This window comes from Mus musculus, chromosome 2 (genome assembly GCF_000001635.26).
Source record: "Mus musculus strain C57BL/6J chromosome 2, GRCm38.p6 C57BL/6J".
NCBI classification, from domain to species: Eukaryota; Metazoa; Chordata; class Mammalia; order Rodentia; family Muridae; genus Mus; species Mus musculus.
Window position 1 is genome coordinate 4,643,283 of NC_000068.7, and position 13,546 is coordinate 4,656,828.

At 42.0% G+C, this 13,546-nt stretch overlaps 1 protein-coding gene across 2 annotated transcripts in view; it reads right to left on the reverse strand.

Moving 5' to 3' along the window:
• Positions 1-8,853, reverse strand: part of Prpf18 (pre-mRNA processing factor 18) — a 30,078-nt gene extending 21,225 nt beyond the window's left edge. Inside the window, exons 1-5 of one of the 2 annotated variants that reach the window (NM_001356451.1) lie at positions 8,634-8,853; positions 4,959-5,036; positions 4,815-4,841; positions 2,287-2,391; positions 369-482 (exon numbers count right to left, since the gene is read on the reverse strand). In NM_001356451.1, the coding sequence (NP_001343380.1) occupies positions 369-482; positions 2,287-2,391; positions 4,815-4,841; positions 4,959-5,036; positions 8,634-8,699 (390 nt within the window). In that variant the 5' untranslated portion in view covers positions 8,700-8,853. The remainder of the gene's footprint in view (positions 1-368; positions 483-2,286; positions 2,392-4,814; positions 4,842-4,958; positions 5,037-8,633) is intronic. The other variant, NM_026045.4, reaches the window with a different exon arrangement.
• Between the last annotated feature and the right edge of the window lie 4,693 nt (positions 8,854-13,546).

The window sequence follows — 13,546 nt, forward strand, 5'->3', positions numbered from 1 at the left end:
TAACAGGAAACAGAGAGTGCACGGATGGCACTTTCAGAAATGCCACGCTGAGTCGATGGAGCTGTGTCTATCCACATGAAATGTAAAAATGCTAACACCAAAACAGCAAGTAGAACTTAATTCACAGTGTCTTCAGTCAGAAGAAAGGTAGCTGCCTGGGACAGAAGTGACACAGAACTGGGTGACAACAATATCTTTTACCATTAGACTGTGCTGCTAATGCGCTCACGTGCTATTTATCAAAACAGATGAATTATGCGTAAGGCACAGCCTTCCCTTAGAAGCAGAACACTTACTATGATGCTAACAGTCAAACCCCATGCTGCCCAGCTTCCGTGCGACTACCCTGTCTTCAGGTTTGGTCTTACCTTGTTAACTTCTGGTGTAAGAATCTCTATCTTCCTTAAACGCTGGAAAGCATCATAGTCGGTTTCCCCAAACAGTCTAATCGGCTCTCCTCTTTCTCTCAGTCTTCTGATGACCTAGGAAGAGAAACAAACACCTGGGAGACTTCAGAGAGGAAAAAAACCCTCATAAACATCTCAAAATAATGTCATGTTTATCTTAAACTAAAACCTAAGTTTAATAAATATAATTTAATTATCCAAACAGGAGTTTCCGAATGAAATATAAAATCCTTCAAACTTTTTGAAAGAGTGTATTTGGGTGGGCAGTGAACCATGAGGTGTGTGCAGAAGTTGGAGAAAAACTTAGAGGAGTCGGTTCTCTCCTTCTACCATCTGGGCCCCGGGATTCAATGTAGCAAGGCCACTGTGCACTGAGTGACAGCACAGGATTTAATAGATACAACTTTAATAGATACACCTGTGACTCAAAGGGGGAAAGTACTTTACACCAACACTATTTGACACAAATATCTCACAAACTGTTGTTTCTCTGAATAATTCCTATCAAATAGTCTGACATATGAATCTGTAATGGAAATCTAAAGCAAGCCCTTAATGGAAACCATAGCATAGACACCAATACACAAACACTGTCAGACATAACACAAGGGCCACATAAAGAATAACTAAAAAACTAAAAGTATACATACTTATATATATAAGTATTATATATATATGCATGTACATATATATATATATGTATGTATATATACATATATATATACACACACACACAAAGTGTCTGTCCTACAAACCATGCTCCTAGAACTTTTTCAAGGGACATAATCATAATTAGGCATGAAATAATGTCTCAGAAGTGGTTCATACTATCATTCACAAGGAAATGCTGACGCAATCTAAAGACAATGAAATAGGAACAGTTTAAAAGCATAGCAGAAAAAAAAACAAAAAACAAAAAACAAGACCTAGGAAGGGGAGGCAGGAAAATAAACACTATGAGGCAGACTACAGTACATAGCAAATTTCAGTCCAGCCTGGGCTATACAAAACTCTGTCTCAAAAAAACAAGAAAGAAAAAATTAAGGTACAAATACATAGTGAGAAATTATACAGACAGGAAAAACTATGTAGCACTAAAAAGGGGGGGGGGACTTATACAGATCTTTTGTGTTTTAATCTGAAAAACAGAAAAACAAAAAAACAAAAAATAAGAGATGTAAACAGCAAAACAGTAGTACTTAAACCATTTTAGACAATAACGTAAGTATAATTACTTAGGATGTGTAAGTTTATACATATGTTTGTTTAAACTTATACCATTGTTAGGAAAGAAAGACTACTGGGTGGTAGGGGAGGCTTATTAATGGAAGGCATTTGCTGCATAGCCCGGTGACCTGGGTTTGATGCCTGAAACCCATGGAAAGGCTGAAGGAGAAAACTGACTGCACAGTGCTGTCATCTCACCCCACATGTGTGTCCTGACACGTGTGTGCCCACACACATCATGCACTCACACAATCATGTTAACTATGTCTGGGGTGGGGGTGGGGAGGGAGTGCGTTACACGTGCATTTTCCCTGCATTTAGGTCTGGTGCCCAAAGAGGCCAGGAGAGGGCACTGGATCCCCTGAAACTGGAAAGACAGGCAGTTGGGAGCCACCCCCCATGTGTGTGCTGGGAATCCAACTCCACTCCTCTTGAAAAGAAGCCACTGCTCTAAGCTCTGGCTCCGGCTTGTTGTTGTTACTGTGGTTTTTTTACAGTAAGAATGCTATCAAAGGAAAAGATTTCCAAGTTCATGGAAAACAAAAACTCTGACCACATAAGATTTTTAAGTCAAATCATCTCACTTCAGAAATAACTTACCCAAGTCTAGTGTAAATTTTTCTTTCTGACTACAAAATAAACAGAACCTTACCTCTTGCCTAGAAAGAGTCATAGGAAGTTTTTCCTCTGCTAGTTCAAGTTCCAGCACTGGATTTGACGATGTTAGTGGTTTCTGGTCATCCTCTTTTGGCTGTATCTATTAACAGGCCAAAGAAATGAAATTCAAACTTACCAACATGTATTTCTATTCACCATCTAATCACCTTAGCCATCGCAGACACGAGTGTTCCTGCTGAAGGAAGGGCTGCAGAGTAACTGTGCATGCTTCCAAGAGCTGACCAAGCACCCACTCAGGAGCATGACACGTGGAGAGCATGCACACAGCAGAGCACGTTCTTGCTATAAAGAGTCACATATGTACGGTGCTTTCCAAAATAAAGAAACTCAATGGTGCCTAAATATGAACTTAATTTCTCCCCAGACACTGAAACAGCCCACATTCTCTCTTTTTTTGTTTTGTTTTTGTTTGTTTGTTTTTGGTTTTATTTTTGTTTTTTGACACAGGGTTTCCCTATGTAGCCCTGGCTGTCCTGGAACTCACTCTGTAGACCAGGCTGGCCTCGAACTCAGAAATCCGCCTGCCTCTGCCTCCCAGGTGCTGGGATCAAAGGCCATGACCGCCCAGCCCACATTCTCTCTTGAAAACAATCAATTTGCCTCTGTGAGAAAACTGTCTTCAAGGGTTATCCAACTGTGGTTCACCTTTACAGAGACTAAAGAACCAGTTCCCATTTAGCTGCTTCAGACATAGTATTCCAACCTTGGATAAACTAGGCATGAAGATGAACACTCAGAGCTGTGTACAACTGGACTAAGAACCTTTAAGAGAAGGAATGAAGGGTGACTGCCCCAGGAAATACAGATTCTCACTCGTGATCCTGCACTCGAAAATGCCTTCAGCCCTTCCTTCATATCTGGGCAGGTCAGTCACAGACTGAGAAAACTGAGTCCAGCAATTTAAAAGTCTGACTGTGTAGTCTGGAAATATACTGAAGTGTGGCTCCCATCCACCCACAAGATAAGTTTAAAATTCAGAAGTAGGAATAGATTCAAAGAAACAGGAAGAACTGTTTTAAGAAACTACTGTCTCATTAAGAAAATCTGCACAATAAAAATTATGCAATTCATGATTCTATAGGCTATGGTTAAAGGTAAAATAAAATAGAGACAAAAACCTAATGTTTTGAATACTTACACAGGTAAAATCAGCACCAAGCTTTACAAATGGGGGCTAGCTCCTACAAAGGAGTAAAGCAACCATATTATACTGTCACTACTCCAAGGAGGGAGGGTTGTCAAAGAGCAACAAAATGCAGGTATTTATTCAATCTAACGTACTTTTACATCATATGTATTCATATATAAATAGACAGCTGACAGCTCTGGGACAAAGATCTACGCGGTATTTTGCCAGCTGGATTTAGCAGTGTCACATCAACAACAGGATCTACAGAACGCAAAGGGCACACTACACTAGGCTACTACATGACACTAGTTTCCTACCTTCTCAGAGGGGAGCAACGGTCCACACTCACAAAGGCTGAGACAGCAGAGAAGGTGCAGGAGAAAGGATTCTGACCCCAGGTCAAGCCTAGGCACCATGCTGGGCGAGCAGGACATGCTGTCTACACAGCTAGTCACTGCTTATTTATATAATAAAATGTCTTTTACTTTTCTAAACTAGAAGTAAATGAAGCTGGTGTCTTTAAAGAAACCTATTAAAATACAACGATAAACTTTTCAGCATCTATCTTTAAAATACTCCTTCAATACTTGCCTTTCCAACAGTAAAAAATAAAGCCAAAGGCACACATACAGCAGTTACATTCTTCGTGCTTTCCTCTAGAAATGCTAACCCACACAAATTAATTTCCAGAATTTTCCCCAGTCCATGCACAGGAGTATTACCCAGCATGTTTTGATGGAACCTGTTAGCTGAGTATTAAACTATGTCTGCTTTGAAAACAACTGAAACAGCTTCTCCACCTAAGCCTCAACCCCTCCCAGTGTCGTCGTCAACGCGACAATGTGAAAGGTCATCTCAGGCATGCAACTCAAGCACGAACGTGAAGCCTTTCACACAGCTCGTGGATTTAAACTCTTCTTCTAACTAACGGACTACACAAATGCTGTCCATGTTGAAAGCAAACTAAAGCATACAGAGGCTATGGACTCTATTTCAAGCAGGACTGGGCCCAGAAGGAATTATGGACAGCATAACATAAAGCCAGCGTCTTAAGGTAGGCAGGAAGCAGAGACCACACCACTTGCTGCTAAAACAGTCAAGGCTGCATGAGTAGAGTGTTTTGAGCTCTTTCAAAACACACTTTTATTGGGAGAGGTAGGGGAGAGAGTGGTGGGAGAGATGAAGATAAGGAATATCAGAACCGGGACTTAATTAAAAAAAAAAAAAATCCAAGCTCTGATCTCAAGCCGTTCATGCTGTCCACAGAAAGCCAAACCATTCCAAGCCAGAGGTCATGCACGTACTTTCCTGAATTCAAGATCTGGGTTTTTTTTTTTTTTTTTAAAAGCCAAATCAAAACCAAAAACTCATACCTCTCCAGAAGGCTTCTCACTTACAGGCTAATGTATAACATTGATAAATTGAACAGAGATCAACAGTTTTGTTATTTAACAACAGCTGTAAAAAATGTGAACTCAGAAATATATGACTCAACCTGAAAGCTGGAGCTTTCTTACCTTGTAGCCACATCTTTCGTAATACGCTTCCTCTTCTTTTCTCGCCAGTTCACTCCGCTTGAAGTATTTTTTATTTTCCTAGCAAAGACAAGCAGTGCATTACTAATGTGCCCTTGGCAGAAGTTCCTGCCTCAGTTATCAAGTACCCTTAGGAACCTTTTAAAACCACTTCTCAGTTTCTCAAAAATGTAATATTTTTAGCCCTGAAGATAATCCCACTGAGTACCCCCCACCCCCTGCATGGTGGCCCCCTCCTCCAGAGCAGACCTGTGTTTGGATATGTGATAAACTCAAGTATTTTATTTGACTGAAGTAGGAGTTCTAGCAGCAAAGAGAATAATATACCAACAGCATTTTCAAAATGTTTTTTCAGTTTCCTAACAACTAAGTTCAAAGATCATTTCTACAGACAGATTTACTTTGAACCACACAGAGATCTCTTTTTGTTGTTTTCTCCAAATCAAAACAGAAACTGTGGCAGATAGTTCTGGAAATCTCATCAATAGGAGCATTCCAAAGGAACGTGTGAGGTCTCATCATTTGGAATCTTAGCAACCCTAGCATAGCAATTCTGGGTTCTGTTATTTTATAGCTCCTCCTTTGGGGCAAATGAACATCTGATTCCAAACATCCTTAAGATGCCCAGTATTTCATAAACGCCCGTGAGCCCGTAGAAGACAGTGCCACTACAATATGCTCAAACGTCTCCGGCAGGAAGAATGGCCAGCCCGCAGGCCAAACAGCCGCCTAATTTTAAGACGTTGCTCAACTGCTTTCCAACTCGTTACACTGTTTTAATCTCCCAATCAGAAAACACAGAAAATGATAATCATTAAAAACTTCACATGTGGGCTGGCGAGATGGCTCAGCAGGTAAGAGCACTGACTGCTCTTCTGAGGGTCCTGAGTTCAAATCCTAGCAACCACGTGGCGGCTCACAACCACCGGTAATGAGATCTGACACCCTCTTCTGGTGTGTCTGAAGTCAGCTACAGTGTACTTACTTACAATAATAAAATCTTTAAAACAAAACAAAACTTCACATGCTGGGTAGTGGTGGTGCATGCCTTTAATCCCAACACTTGGGAGGCAGAGGCAGGAGGATTTCTGAGTTCGAGGCCAGCCTGGTCTACAAAGTGAGTTCTAGGACATACAGAGCTATACAGAGAAACCCTGTCTCGAAAACCAAACCAAACAAAAACAAAAACAAAACAAACAAAAAAACCCTTCACACACTGACGCTAGATACACCGCTGTAGTCCCAAGCCAACCTGGATGACACAGTAGGAGTACATAGTAAGTACTGAAAGAAAGGGAGAGGGAGGAGCAGGGTGAAGAAAAAAACCAACTGTGCTCTATTAAAAAAAAAAAAAAAATCAAAAGCTGGTGGTGATTTCAAAATGGCTGAACTGAGCAATGCTAATTGGGCAGTGGCTGTGGGAAAGGTCTACAGGACCAGAGGATCTACAAGCTCACACAGCAGCCTCCAGGTTCACCCTGGACACCATGATGAACTGTTTTTTCAGAAGCTGCCACCAGCAGCTACAAGATTCATCAACAGTTTCAATACTTGTATCAGTCACAGCCTGAGATGCCGCAGAAGATGTAAGGCACACTCATGGACCAGCTGCGGGGAAGTCTGGAAGGAAGTCTCAGAAATCAAAGAAGAAGGGGCCTAGATGCTTTCACAAACTGCTTGGAGAAGGCTAAAGACCACAGGGAGAACCTTGGAGACCAGCTGCAATCCCATGGTTCCCTAGTCCCTGCAGCTCTGGGCATTCAGCAGTGTCTTGTACAGGACAGGAGGAGACCAAGCACCAATAGTTGGCTGAGGCCATCCTGGCTGGGCCCACCAGCACCTAACAGGCTATATAGAGAACAAAGGAGTAACTGGCTAATATTATCCTGGCTGGGGCTACGCAGGTCCAGGTCTACCAGCATCTGACATGCTATACTGGGAGAGGAAGGGACTTGCAGTCAGCACTAGAGTGAGAAGATGACTGGGAACCAGAGCAGAGGTCAGTCAGAAGTTGAGGCCTTCGGTCAACATGCTGGGCCTGGGAGAGTATTTCTGGGTATAGCTGAAATAGTGTGTAGGGTTCCAGTGCCTAACTGTAATAGAGGCCTCACCACTGGCTCTGTGCTGCTGGAGACATGAACACACACACACACACACACACACACACAATAGAGGCCTCACCACTGGCTCTGTGCTGCTGGAGACATGAACACACACACACACACACACACACACAAACACAAACACACACACACCATTCCTCAGATTCCATCTGGAGGATTGTGACCTTTCCCAAACTTTGTCTCCTAGAGCTTTAACTAGCATCTCTGTTCATCTCTCTGGTTCCTCACCATCCCCATGCAAACCCTATGTAGTTGTTTCTAATCTATACTGATTGTCTTGTCATTGACAAGCCCAAGGGTCCCTGCCATGCTCTCCCCCAATCCATAAATATAAACACACACACACACACACACAGAGCTTTTATTCCTCAAAAGGCACTATTATTGATATCCAGAAAACATACTTATCAAAGAAGATGGTGGGATACATAAAGGAGTCCAGAGAATTAATAACGAACGTAATTTAAAGTATGGAGAATAACTAACCTAATTTAAAGTCCGGAGAACTAATAACTAGCCTAATTTAAGTTTGCAAGCAGTTTTAACACTTCACAAAAAAATATGTAAGTATCTAAAAAAAAAAAAGTCACACATGAATTACTTAAATTATCAAGAAGATGAGATTTAGAACCATACAGAAACCTCTCCACCAAAAAGACAGGCAACATAAACCGCGGGCAACAGTGCAGACTAGCCAGCCTCTGACATAGCTCATAGATGTGCAACATTTTGAATGACTTAGGCATGCATGTACTCTGTAACCCTGCGGTTCCAAAGGGATAGGGCTCAGAATCTGCTCAACCAATTCTGAGAAACAGCTCAAACACTCATCCCTAGGAGAATGGGTAACCAGATCTACTCAGACAACAGAATACAATTTCAGAAAATTAATACATACATACATACACACACACACACACACACACACATACATACACACACACAGCAAAGTAATACCCCGAACATTCTAATCAAACGAAGCTCCATATGAAAATGTACATCCTATTGATGTGACATTCTAGAGCAGGCAAAACTGAGGTATAAATAAGTTGCTTCGGTGGGTAATCCACGCAGGGACTGGAAAGTGGACATTGCTATTTTATCTCCTCATGGAGAATGGGTTACACAGGTGTTTGCACTTGTCAAAAGTCACTGACTAATAAACAAGATTTTTACACACACGCACACAAAGAGGAACAAACTCTGCACTCTATGGCGTGTGCCAGATCGCTTAGGAATAAAGCCGACTAACTCTGCAACATGCTTTGGAATTGACAATGACTAGTATGCTGTTTTATCACTCTGCCTGCGGCGGATACTGGTTAGGACAGCAAGCGCCGCCGAAGTGAGCCAGACTAGGCTTGACATCCATACTCTGCCCCTTGCTAAGCCCTGGGCCAGCAGCTTGCCCGGGACAGTGGCGGATCTGTCAGCCCCGTGCCCGCCCCAGACCCTCTCAGGACCATCACCCTCCCGCCAACACCGCAAGCACAGTCCACCACCCTCAAGCCCGAACCACAGCTCCGGGACTCACCACCAGCAGGTTCCTGTCCTCCACCAGCTGCCGCTTCCGCAGAATCTCGGATTTCAGGATGTCCATCTCGCTCCCAGGGTCTAAGTGTCTTCACTTTGACTCCCCAGCTCCTCGGCGGTAACCTCACCCGCCAGGGGAGGGGGAAGAGGACAAACCACGAAGCAACCAGAGCCCAATTATCGGAAAACAACAACTGCCGGAGCCGCTTCCGGCGGAAATCAGGATGAACGAAAGGAAGGTAGGGAGCGCCCCTCGGCGCGAACGCGGCCAAAACCGCTGAGTATTGTTGCCCCCTAGCGGAACCCTCCAGATACACACTTGTGATTTCAGTAACAGGTAGAAAAGAACAAAAGGCCGGGCAAAGGTAGCACAGGCCTTTAATCCCAGCACTTGGGAGGCAGAGGCAGGCAGATTTCTGAGTTGTCTCAAAAAAAAAAAAAAAACAACTGTTTGTCTCTTTAAATGGTTATTGTGCCCGATTGAACCAGCTTGTATACTCCTAAAGTTTGCTTCATAGTTCCTCAATTTACTTATTTGCCAAGAGTGCTAACATACTAGAGAATGAGAAATACATAAATAATACAAGTTTTAAAATGGCAGTGTTTATTAATTGCCTATTCAACACCCTGTAAATTTATTGTGTTTTCTGGTTATGCAATCAGCAATGAAGATTTTCAATGATGATTGGGAATATAATCATTCTTTCTTATAACCTAGCCCAAGAAAAAATATGTTGAAATTCTACTTTGATTTGTTTTTATTTTTATTGTGATTCAGGCACTCACTGTGTTGCCTGGGCAGGTCTCAAACTCTTGCTATCAAAGTAATCCTCCTGCCCCAACCGCAGAGTGGACCTCCATACTTGGCAGAGTTTTGGTTTTGTTTTGTTTTTTTTAATCTTAGAACCATTTATAACATATCTATTCTTGGTTCCATGCCATGAAAGCATCTTTGTTTTTAGTTGTCATAATTCAACAATATTTTATGTTACATTTTTCTATTCTAGAAGTAGTGAAATAACATTCAATTCAAACTCAAGTGTAGGTAAGATGGTTTATCAAAATAAAAACTGAAAGGATTGCTCATTAGAAAGTTTTATACTGGGGCTGGTGAGATGGCTCAGCGGTTAAGAGCACTGACTGCTCTTCTAAAGGTCCTGAGTTCAAATCCCAGCAACCACATGGTGGCTCACAACCATCTGTAATGAGATCTGATGCCCTCTTCTGGGGTGTCTGAAGACAACTACAGTGTACTTACATATAATAAATAAACAAATTTAAAAAAGAAAAGAAAGTTTTATACTGTGTGTGTGTGTCTGTGTGTGAAATAGGATATTTCATCTAAAAGATATCTGAGGACCAAAAAGATGGCTGAACAGCTAAAAATAGTTGCTGCCAAGACTGATGACCTGAGTGCAGTCCCTGGGAACCCACATGGTGGAAAGAAAAAGTAGATTCTCAAAGTCATCCTCTAACCACAACCACACCACCACATACACACACGTATACACACGCACGTTCACAACCACACCACCACATACACACACGTATACACACGCACGTTCACAACCACACCACCACATACACACACGTATACACACGCACGTTCACAACCACACCACCACATACACACACGTATACACACGCACGTTCACAACCACACCACCACATACACACACGTATACACACGCACGTTCACAACCACACCACCACATACACACACGTATACGCACACACGTTCACACATGCAACTGAAGAATAAATGACTAAATGTGGTAACTTTTTTAAAAAGTAAAAGATGCCTAACTTCTGTCCTTGGATGAAGCATGCTGACATTCTTATGTGAATAGTTGTTACCAGGGTCAAACCATTTACCCACATCCTTCTGATTTAGGAACTAGAGATGATGACCCCCAAACCTGAAGTGTTGGCATAGCTTATACAGTTCACAGAGAACCAGATGGGACACTATCAGGGTAAACTCAGAAAAGGCTATCTCCTCTTCAATTCCCATCTTTGACTTCTATGTTTATGCAAAGCGCATTAAATCATGATGAGGGTCTCAGATCAAAGAACGAAAAAGACGAATACCCGAGGGAGCAAATGGATGAGCAATTTAAACTACAGAAGAGGGGCACAGTGGGGAAGAGGACCAGCAGAGTTTAAAACAGATCAATCCTGCTATCCAGAAAATGTGTACACCATTTCATCACAAATATTATTTAAGAGTGAGATATTAGCTATAAATCAAAGGTCCTAAATTGAGGAATAGCTAAATTATAGGTCATACATACAACTGAATAGCACGAAACTACATTTGAAAAAAAATTCTCAACAATAGCAATGTTTATAATAGGCTTTCTTTTAAAAGTAAAATAATGAATGCATAAGTATAGCGTGCAAGGCCAACAAAGGGCTCAGTAGGTGGGTGCGCTTGTGCATGGGCCAAATGACCAGGCTCTGAACCCTAGAACGTGACAGAGGAGAACCTACTCTAGAGAGCCATGCTCTGACCACCACACACACACACACACACACACACACACACACACACACCATGGCACACACTTGCCCTTTCACAAACACACAAATAAATATCTTTAAATGTAAGTAAATACAGCAATAATATCTATTGTATAATTAAAACATAGAAACAAAGAACTTACTACAAGGAAATAGACCAAAATGAAGTTGTTAAATAGACACAGACCCACTGGTAAATATTAGTGTCTTCTTTAGCCCAGATTTTGATTCAAAGTCCATGATTTGGAAAAAAAATTCAGTTATCAGTCATTTCATATTTTATATCACTGAAACTTTTAATAGTCTAGACCTACTTATCTACTCTTGAAATTAAACATGATAAATCTTAAATGACTCCTATACAAGTGTAACGGTTTGTATATGCTTGGGAGTGGAACTATGAGAAGTTGTGACCCTGTTGGAGAAGGCATGGCCTTGTTGGAGTAGGTGTGTCACTGTGGGGGGGGGGTATAAGACCCTCACCCTAGCTGCCTGGAAGCCAGTCTTCTGGCAGCCTTCAGATGAAGATGTAGACCTCTCAGCTCTGCCTGCGCCACGCCTGCCTGGATGCTACCATGCTTGATGATAACGGACTGAACCTCTGAACCTGTAAGCCAGCCCCAGTGAAATGCTGTCCTTCATAAGAGTTGCCTTGGTCATGGTACCTGTTCACAGCAGTAAAACCCTAACTAAGACAAGAATGCAAAGGTTAAGGGGAATAATATTTAAAGTTCTCATGATCATCCACTTGAACACTCCAGCGTCTGACATGACCTCTTCAGTCCTTTAAGTGCTGGCTCAAACCAAGCTCCAGAGCAGGGTTCCTATGGGATCAGTGAGCTCGGGAGGCACAGGGTTGTCCCCCAAAAGCTTAACTAGTATTAAATTATATGATTGGTGGTGTATCTGAGACACAGTATTCACAGAAGTTAAAAGCAGTCATCTTCTGAAAGATGAAGAAATGTAAATCAATACACAGATTATAAGATTATCCCTTTGGAGGAGTAATGCATCCTAAAACATTATCTGTCAGTTCTGGAGACTGGAGGGCAATACCAAATGTTATCAAGGTAACCTGAATTTATTTTGTTGTAATCCTAATGAATAAAAAAAAGAAGAGAGATAACCATACATAGTGGGTCTCAATCTTTAGCCTCAGAAGAGTCTGTTGGTTGATTTTAATGATAAAGTTGCTGGTTCCCACATCCCAGAATTTCCAAGTGAGGCAGCTGCTGCTGCTGACTATGGAGCATTTTGAGACCTGATGGTCTATTATCACAGAATCTCACTGTAGGAAAGGGGTAAATCAGAAACACAGGCTGTGTCATATCAAGAGTCAGAGGACAATAGGAGGCATGTGTCTATGTGTCTATCTATTTGCATCATTGTCATGGGTGTCATATTAGGATGCCTATCTCTTCTCCAATGAGATTTCTGAGGATCTGATGGGAAGTAGGCAGGCTCCCTTTGGGTCCAGCCACATTTACATGGATGATTTGTTAAATGTAACTGTGGGCAGATACAAAATCCAATCCAGTCAGAGACCCTTCTCCCTTCCTTGAGAAACTGAAACTGGAATGGCATAAGTCTCGCCAAGACACAGGACATAAACATGTGAGTTTGAGAATGGTAGGCAGCCATGTCATTGGCAGGCTAAAAGCAGACTGGCTGACAGCAACCCACAGAGATCGCTAAAGGACTCTGTGAGTCAGTTGCTTACTTATGGTTTTACTCTTTGTGCTGTTGGGTTTGTGACATCTGTACCTTTGAGATGAGAGGTCACTTAGTAGTGCGGGACTGCACATTTCTGACCAACCCCTTGCTTGTCCATAATGTTAGTAGTTTGAGATCAATGATAGAGACTGGGCCTCCTGAAGAACAGAACCATCAGGATATGTACAGATATAACAGTTTTCTTCTAATTACAAGAAGGTTGTATCCCAATAAACCCATTGTATTAGATGTTTTTCTTGTTCCTATAACCATCAATCTAAGAAGAAGCAATTTATGGAAGATAGATTTTATTTTGCCTCACACTTTGAGGGGATACAGCCCACTATGGTGTGGAGAGCATACCAGCAAAAGCATGAAACATCTGGTGACATGATATCTGTAGGGCATGGGGCTGATGCTAAGGTCCTGTTCACCAATTGGTTCTTGATCTGTCAATAAAGATGCTAGTAGCCAATGAGCTGGGAAAAATAGGTGGGACTTCCAGGTCTCACCACCACCTATGTGGGAAGCCACATGTGCCGTTGCAGAGTGGCACTGACTACTGCTGGCCACCACGCATAAGTTTGGACAAACAACCAATGTGTACATATGCAGTAAAGTTTTTTGCAAAGACACTGCCTGGCCCGGGCATGATAATGAGGTTCTGTAAGGTACTGA